Below are 9,405 nucleotides of genomic sequence, written 5' to 3'. Positions count from 1 at the left end.
AAAAAAAAGAAAAAAAATTTTTATAAAAAAAAAAAAAAAAAAAAAAAAAAATTGTTTCAAGAAGGAAACAAACGTTTGGAGAGCTGACTTGGCTGGAATTTTCCCTGCACATACACTCTTGACATACCAGTGCTTAAACTTTCTATGCGTGCATGAGGGGGGACAGGGAACAATCAAATGTTAGTGAAGATGCCCCAATCTGTTCTGTTATTTGAGGGTGTAAAGATGCTCTTTAGCTCTCATAGTCCTTGCTATTTCAGTTGCCAGGTGGTATCCCTGCCCAGATTTCACATCAAAAACAGCTGTGAAGATTTTTTTTCCCAGCACATGTGGGAGGAGGGATCCCAGTAGTCCCATCCTTTTTGCAGAAGGCAAATATGTGATATAGCCAGGTCTTAATTTAAGGGTTCCTGACATTAGGTCTTGGGGAACTTTTTCCTTTATTTATGAAATAAATACAGGTCAACCCCATGAACCCGTATCAGATGTAGTACTCAGTCCCCACCTGCAGAGCACAAAATGCTTCACTCAAGCCCCCTGCCTTCCTCCTATTCTCAGTGCTCCCTGGAGCACTCAGAAACGTCCTCACCAAAAATCATCTGACAGGGTCACTATCTAGATGCAAGAGAGGGCAATAAAGTGTCCTGTGCCCCAGCCGTGTGTCTGCAGTGCATTTATTATCTCTGACACCAGAATATATGCGTGCCTCACCATCCTGGAGGCACTGAGTTTCACACACAACACTGCTGGACAGCAAGGCACTATGGCCCAACTTACACGTGGGAAGCCGCGGCCCAGAGGGGCTCAGTGACTTGCTCAAGATCACACAGGGTGTCAGAACTGAGGTGAATCCCCCGTCATGTCTGCACTGGAGCAAAACACAGAGACCGCTTCGCATATCAGTTTGAGCAGGTACATCCATTGGATGCAGTGGAGTAATGGATGGAGATGAGAAGGCAGGATTTAAACAGACGTTGTGCTAGTACCCAGAGCCTAGAGCTGTTAGGCACAGCGTTGCACTGAGGCCATTTTACAAGTTCTAATTCCTGAGCAAATTGTCACAAGTCACTTGGGTGCATCTGCACTGAGCTTCATTGTGTGGTGAAATGGTCACCTGCTCTCTCTCCCCAGCCCAAGCTAGTATCTTAATTTATGGATTGTCCTCCCTCTGAACCACCCTTACTCAAATCATCCCATGCCAACACACACTGAAGACCTTGCAGATCAGTAGCATTTTGGATTGTTATGAACCTCTGATGATGCTAATTTATCACTGTTCACACGCATGTTGTTTTTCTGTCTTCCCCACTGCAGATCTGCGCAGGATGACAGCTGGCTTCATGGGCATGGCTGTGGCCATCATCCTCTTTGGATGGATTATCGGGGTGCTGGGGTGCTGTTGGGATCGAGGCCTTATGCAGTATGTGGCAGGGCTTCTCTTCCTCATGGGAGGTAAGGATGCTGGTGTTCGAAGAAATGTTTTCCTTGTTGTTTTATGTTCCTTCTTTCCACACGTCCCTCATTTTCTAAGTCACTGAAAACATGTTTTCAGAGTTGTTTTAGATGCTCTGGACTTGGTTTCATTCCGAGTTCCTTCTGGTGTACATCAAGGATAACCTACTTCTATCACAAAATAGTGTCCGTAAGTCACAGGACTGGAAATGGCCTTCTGAATTGTTTAGTCCAGTGCTCTGTTGTTGCAAGTAACACTGTCACCCTTAAACTTAATAAGCTTAATAAACTTAGTAATAAAAATCTGAAGATTATGCAGATATTAGTCCTACCACTATCCTATTTCATAGTGGGACTCTTTACTTTGGTAACTAGAAAGTGTGCTCAGTTTTAACCTGTATTTATTCCTCATCAGTTGTTCTTGAGTCAAACGTAACCTTTAGTTTATGTGTCTCTTTTCTTTCTCTGATGTACCTATGAAGAGCAATGTTATCCTGTTTTCCTTTTCCCGCTCTACATATGCTATTTCTTGTAGACTTTTCTCTGTAAGACCAGTGATCAATCCAGCAGCCCATTCTGCCACCTGTTCTTGTTTGTGCTTGCCTTTCTCAAATATGGATGAGAAGGACCATTCTCAAATGAGGTCTGATCAATGCTTGTATAAGTGACGTGACGGTTCCCTTTCTCTGCTGGAAATCCCTTGCCTGAAGTATTTTGTGGTTGTATTTGCCTTTTTCATGCTGTGTCACACTGGAGACCCACAGTCATCCTTCAGTTGGATAATACATCCAGGCCTTTCTCCTCCTTTGTAATTTCCTACTGATGATCTCCCACTTTACAGCAGAGATTCTGTTTATTACCCCCCAGGTACATGCCCTGGCACCCTGTGCTTTTGAGCTTCTTCCCATTTCTACTACACCAGCCCTCAAGGTCATCCAACATTTCCCATGTAATGTTCCAGCCTTTCTTACTACAGATGCCATCCAACTTTCCGTCATCAGCAGGTTTCATGGCACACAGTTACTTGAAATGAAGGGTGTGAGAGTCAAGTCCCAAACACAGCACTGGGTGAATGTCTCAAAGTGAACAGCACTACTTCTGTTCTCTCCTCTTTGCTCTGCTGGTGGTTTTTGTTTGGCTGGGTTTTTGCCCCCCAGGCAGATCATCACTTCAATGCATTTGGTCGCCTGTTCATCTGTACTGTGGTGTGACACAGCTAATTGTGTGAAATACAGGAAAGTTTCTGTAGTCCCAGAAGAGGAGTTAAGTGCTCGAGTAACGAGTATTTATGTTCCAGTGCTGTTGGTGCTGGTGACGTAGACATTAGCTCTCTCCGTGCCCACAAACACATTTGAAGTCTGCTAGTACCTTGCACAAGCACATACTGGTCTATGTGTGGATGTCTGTAAATGGTTTGTTGTGGGTGTCAATACCTTATGGGCAATGGGTCTGCTAAATTAGCTTGGTATTTCTTATGAAATGAAAAGCTTAGTTTGCACGGGGGGCTATTTTGCTCTAATATGCTCAGATATCTGTGTGGTATTTAACTTAACTACAGCACAACATTCAGATTAAAACATTAGGACTATACTAAATACAGAAAACTTAAATTTGTTAGAAACTAGCTAAGTCTTGCTTACTAATTGGAAATTATCACTATATATGGGAGAATTTCTAGTGCAGCTGCAGAGATTACTTATTGCCTTAATGTTATTTGTTTGTTAGTGATTTGAAAGATGGCTGATAAAAGTTTTCAGGTGAAACAAGACTCAGTGTAACCATGCATAATGGGATGGGTCACTCATAGCTTACAAAGCCATCTTTTGGTATGCTCAAACAATACGCGTTTCAGTGGAGACAGATCCAAGGTCATGCAGCTGGGAACAGTGTCAGTCATCCTCGCAGAACAAGAGGCTGCCTCTCAGAAAGCGGCGGCTCTGAAAAGGTCTCTGGGATCATGGTTGCTGGGATCATTCAGCTGCACAGGAGCTCTCAGCGCAATACAGCTGCTAAATGTGCCAGTTTTGATGGGAATATGCAATAAGAGCATGAGGTGGGGTTATCTCTGGGCAAAGCAAAACTATTTCTGGATATCCTAATCTGGTGTCCATACTAAAGAAGGACGTGGAAAGATTGGGGGAGGTTTGCAGAAGAGCTACAAGAATGACTCAAGGTCTGAAAAACAAGAAAAACCACAGCATGCCACAAAAAGCCAATTGCTTGAAACTGTTTAACAGAAGGTTTATAATTGACTTGAACACAGCGTGGAAGTACCTATGTAAGGAGAAGCCATCTGATAGTAGCATGCTCTTTACTGCACAGACAAAATAACAACAAGATCCAGCAGTTGGAATCTGAACCTAATTGAAATGAGAGGCACCAGATTATTTTATCTGCCAAATTCTGTCAAATTGTGTGATATTTTTAATAAAGATGTGTTGGGAGGAGATCAGACTTATTTTCTGCTCCAGCACAGACACGTGGATCAGGGTTACAAAAGGTTACTCTCTTTCGTGTTTTGCACAAGTCACTGGCAACTGCTATACCTTTCCTGATTTCTTTTAACAGCAAATGTGCATAAAGTAACATCTACAAACTGAAGCAGGCAGTTAATAAAATACACAACTAGAGCCATCTAATCTAAAAGTCAGTAGCTATCAATGTTTTCAGACTGTGTCATACGTTACATAGTCATTCCTTCTACAGCCAATGAATCTTTTAATTTGAACCTTTTTATTGCTGGACGGTGTTTGAATACAAAGCTGTTACTTCTGTCATGATGTAAATGCTGTTAACATATCATCCTATTGGTCCTCAAAACGCACGGAGCCAGAGTGCCTCTTAGTTTTGCCTAACTTTTTCTCTGGTCCAATAATGGGAAAAATGCTTTGGGAGGCTTATGACATCTGACCTCACTGCAGATGAGAGGAGACTGTGTTAAATGGGTGGCTACATGATCAGCCTGAAATCTAACTTTGCCTTCCATTTGCAATGCTGCTTGCCTTGGCTATGTTTGTAGCATTTGCTCTGTTTTAATTTCTAGACAAATAGCTCTTCTGTAATGCTTAAACATTCCTGGCTTACCATATCTATGGGTTTTGTCCCTTATTGCCCATAATTCTTTCGACAGGAAATCTCAATGGAGCACTGAGAAGTGTGCTGTGATAATCTAACAAGACCAGACGTGGTTTTCTTGGACCTCTGGTTCTTTATTATATTTACTGAACAGTCTTCTTGCGAGCCCATGTGGCAGTGCCTAATAATGACTTGCTTTAGTGTCCTTGATCTAATTTTTCAACCAAATTGCTGAAGTAAGTAATTTGTGAAATGCAGGCCGTTATCTGGTATTAGCTCATCTGGAACCCAGGACATGTAAACTGTGATTTAGAGTGTGTTTTACACTGTTATTCAGCACGTTTTGTAACAAGTTAAAAATTATTAATAATTCATGTTCTCTGTTTAGTCCAAACGTATTTGTATCAACAGCAATCACAGGTCTCTTATGGCTTCCGAAGTTCTTTTGCATAATTTTCTGTATTTATTGTAGAATTTGTACTTGGATTCCTTATCTCGAATGACAGCATTTGCCTGCCCACGGTAGGATTTTTTTCAGTCCCTTATCTTGTACAGACCCAGATGGATACTGCAAATTATGTTTAGTATTTTTGACCTCATTTTGCATGATGGAACTATTGCATAGCCTCCTGTACCCAGAGTTGCACTATCTGTTGTAGTTTCAGTATTGTCAGTATGATTTTATCCTGCAAGGTAGGAGACTTCCTCTTTTCGAGAGTTTCTCCATTTGGAATTGTGCTCTTAAGTTTCACTAAGACTAGTTCATTTTATGCATCTTATTTGAGACTGTTTAATTCTATTACAGAAGTGGGTCATACTCAAATTATACATGACTCCGAGCACATCCTCTTGCAGCTTCTTGCGTTTTCTCTACATGCAAATTACTGAAAATCTGTGCACCAGTAAAAGCTCCATACTGGGCATGTAGTCCAGTAATTTTGTAATTTTCTTAAAAGCATCTGTAACACTACTTCCAAATGTCAGAGTCCTGTGGCAAACTTGATGCTTTCATGCTCATCAAGTACATAGTAGTAGTCTAAAAGGAATTCAGTTAAACATCTGCCTGAGGAAATGCATGTGAGGCATTTTATACGTTGTGTTTTGCCCAACGTGTATTTACTTGCACCAAAACCACGCCTTTGCTTTTTGAAGTCTAGATGTGACCTCCTCATCAGTTCCCAGGAAGTAGTGCTCACATTTTCTGGCTTTGCAAAGTTCTTTTGAATGTATTCAAATCCTTGACTTGTTTGGTTTTATTATCATGGCAAACCTCTCAATTAATTTGGTTGGTGTCTTTACTCCCTCAACAGTAGCTAATATTATTGCCAGGTCAAGGTCAAATTTCCATTTTACTTCCAGCTCCAAAGGGTTGGGATGCTATGAATTGGCACACTGGCAACTCTACCAAGGCAAATTCCTGTATCTTCAGGAATCCCCCCTTCATCAAGTTGTTTAAGAATATTTCCTGCATCATGATAAGCAGACAAGCAATATATCCATCTAACTATTGGTTTTTCCACCTGCTCTCCAGCGCATTCATTCATAGGATTTTCTTGTTTCAGCATCTCAGATTCTGCTAGGTTGATTGTGCTTCCACAACCATGCAAACCCAACCTCACCACACCTTCTGTTATTGTACTGGCTTTATAAAATCAGCTTTTAAAGGCAATCTCTGATAGCCTGTTGCTTTCCCAGTTCAGCTCTGATTTAATTTCAGTCAGCTGTTTTGAAACGTCACATGGCTTGCTTTATTTCTAGTTTTGAGGGCAGGGCTGACTTTGTACCTAAATGCTCCAAAACCCTTTTCCTCCTCATCAGTGCCTGCCATGGGGAAATTGGGGTGGCAGGGCTGCCCCATGGCGGCACGCTCCAGTGTTTTGGCAGTGGTTGCATCCTCCCTTTTCCTACCTGGTGCACCTCCCTGCTGAACTGCTGTCCCTTGTCCCAGCTGGAAATATAAAATGGCACTTCCAATACCTTGTTCTGGTACTTGCTTCAGCACAAAATTATCCCTGGCCAAAGCTACATCACTTGCCTTTGTAAATGTATTAAAAGACCCACAAAGAATGACGTTTTATCATCCTTATCAGAGCTCTGTCCTTCAGCTGCACATTCATGTATTTTCCTTTTGTAAGCCTGTAATTTGTATTGAGAACACATTTCAGTGAAATAGTTCAGGGGTTTACTGCATGCCTAACAAGGCAGTCCTTCAGGGAGAGACTTCAGCGCTGTCTTATTTTGTTCCAAATTTACTGCAAATAAATGCAATAAATCATCTCTGCACTTGTTTACTGTTTTACCTGTTCTCTTCACTCTTATCTGGTCTCTGCCAGTTTTGTCTTGTGACATGCACTTTAGGATCACTTTAGGGTTTTTTCCCCATTTCCTAACAGTTTCCTTAGAGAAGCATATAACCTTACTAGCCTTGCAAATATTCATTATTCTTTGCAAAGTCAAGTGTGTTTCTTGCTGTAACCTTGCTTTGAGCCAATTATAAATTTTACCATTAATAATTCAGTCTCTAATTAGTCTATTTGGAAATTATTCCAGCTGCTAAATGCCCTTATTCATGTGATTTAGCTTCACCATGCAGTTCTGTAATAAAATGATCTGTAGTCTCACATAGCAGCTCATTTCTTGTCTTTGCCTAGTGACATTTTTGCATGAAATGCTGGGCTTGGGGCTTTGCTTGGGAGTCTGAAATTCCCTTTTTCACTGGCCCTGAAAGGCCTGAAAGTCTTGCTGCACACATACAGCAGTGCTATGGAGTTTTTCAACTCTGATTTTCTGTCCTAGCATTTGCTTTCAGCAACATTGGGAATTTCTTTCATCCTCTCCTCCTCCCTCCTCTCCAGTGATGATCTGCCAGTCTGGGGGATTCGAGTGCCATTTGCCAGCACCACTTCTGCCGCTGATTTGGGTTTCTTCTGACCCACCTAAAAGTGCTGTGGAGACATTGCTCTTTGCAGCCTGTCCATACTCACAGGACTTAGGTCAGGGTTACAAAAGCTTCAAACCTTTTCCCACAGCAGAGGTGAACACCTATTCTTTCCAGTGCTGGCTGCTGCAGCAGAGATAAGCAGGCAGGAATGATGTGTGAGAGGGAAGAAAAAATAAAGTTATGCAGGTGTGCTGGCACAATTTAACACTTTATTTCAGATACGCAAGAAAGGATGTTTATTAAAGAAATAAAGAACAACCCACTTACAAATGTATGAGTCCATTCTGCTTTTGTATTCTAATCCAGGGAGAAACAACCTTTTATAAATCATTTCCATCCTCCTCCCTTCTCAGAAGTATTTCCAAAATATTCCTTCCCTCAGTCCAGGGGTAAGTCAACAAACTGCTTTATTAGCCCCGCGGCCAGAGGACAGACTGACCATTTACACTGGGTCACCTTCTCTTGCCCCAGCCATGCCACGCTTCACGTGGGTCTGTCGCAAGGTGGCGGGGGACAAGGACGCACTCAGGGGTTTGTGTCAACGTGTGTGCTAGAGCCCAGCAGCTGCCAGAGAGCTACTCACTGTGTCCGGGAGCTGACGACCAGGCTGACACTGAGGGACGCAAACCCCATCAGGAAGGGGGACTTCAAAACAGGGCTTGGGAGCCCGTGCAGCACAGTTGTCGGTACAGATGCGCTGCACTCTTCTGTATCCTCTTTCACTCCCCGCCCCCACGGAGAGTCTTGTCTTCAAAATCCCCAGGCCTGTGTGCTGTGCTTCCTTCGCCTGCGCTGTGCATATGTTAGTAGATGACAACTGAGGCATCTGTGTATTTGCAGCCATGGATCGTTACCAGCTGTTGAGTCATTTGTGTCCCAAATTTAACTCACTGTACTTTGAAAATAGCACATAGCGGTAGAAAATAAGAGTGTTTTTCCTACACAACTGTGGTCCTGCCATCTCAAAATAATCATTCCACTGCTGAATAATTTAAGAAACAAAAATGGAGCAATTTAATACAGCAAGTTTAAGGCAAAGCTCTGTGATTGATATCTCCTAGGCAGTTATGAAGTACCTTCATAGCAGCTGCCAAGAGGAGGCGAAGAGAAAGATAAACAGAAAGAGAAAGTAAAAGACATTCTTTGGAGTTCATCTGGAAATATGGTGGGTCTCACAGGGCACCTAGGATTTCTATTTCTCACTAATGATCAAGGTCTCTACCCATTCTTCAGGATGTTCATTTGTGGTGACATGATCAGTCACGACACTGAAGATTGAAGATATTTTCTGTGACCATATTTATTTTTTTCTTTTCCACAACATCATTCTTTGAAAATCCAGTTTCATGTGCCTCTTTCCCAAAAGGAGTAACTTTAGAAAGTTTACATAAAATCTTTTTTCCATATGCAAATGCACACATGTGCACAGTTGTATGCATACAGAGCTTAAGCAACATTATGTGATCGTTACTAAAACAGAGGTATACAATAAGTGGCTACATTCTGAGCAATGAAGCTTGGCATAAATATAGTTTTTGCAAGGCATAATACCTTTTGCCAGTTTAAAAAGTATTTATAATTCAAAAAAAGTTGGATCACTGGAAAAAAAGAGATGCCAATCATGTTTTAATCCTGTGAGAGATACTAAATTAATGATCATAGAATCATAGAATAGTTTGGGTTGGAAGGGACCTTTAAAGGTCATCTAGTCCAACCCCCCTGCCGTGGGCAGGGACATGTTCAACTAGATCAGGTTGCTCAAGGTCCAACCTGACCTTGAATGTTCCCAGGGATGGGACAGCCACCACCTCTCTGGGCAACCTGTGCCAGTGTTTCACCACCCTCAGCATAAAAAATTTCTTCCTTATATCTAGTCTAAATCTACCCCCCTTTAGTTTAAAGCCATTCCCCCTTGTCCTGTCGCAACAGGCCCTGCT

At 42.0% G+C, this 9,405-nt stretch overlaps 1 protein-coding gene across 1 annotated transcript in view; it reads left to right on the top strand.

Moving 5' to 3' along the window:
* The window catches only part of TMEM178B (transmembrane protein 178B), a 233,483-nt gene that overhangs the window by 210,606 nt on the left and 13,472 nt on the right, over positions 1 to 9,405 (top strand). The window contains exon 3 of the mRNA XM_009288350.1: positions 1,315 to 1,452. Coding sequence (XP_009286625.1) covers positions 1,315 to 1,452 — 138 coding nt within the window. The remainder of the gene's footprint in view (positions 1 to 1,314; positions 1,453 to 9,405) is intronic.

This window comes from Aptenodytes forsteri, unplaced genomic scaffold, assembly GCF_000699145.1.
Source record: "Aptenodytes forsteri isolate BGI_AS27 unplaced genomic scaffold, ASM69914v1 Scaffold56, whole genome shotgun sequence".
In the NCBI taxonomy this organism is placed as follows: domain Eukaryota; kingdom Metazoa; phylum Chordata; class Aves; order Sphenisciformes; family Spheniscidae; genus Aptenodytes; species Aptenodytes forsteri.
Note: the sequence above shows the minus strand (reverse complement) of the source record. Positions and strands in the feature narration are given on the sequence as shown.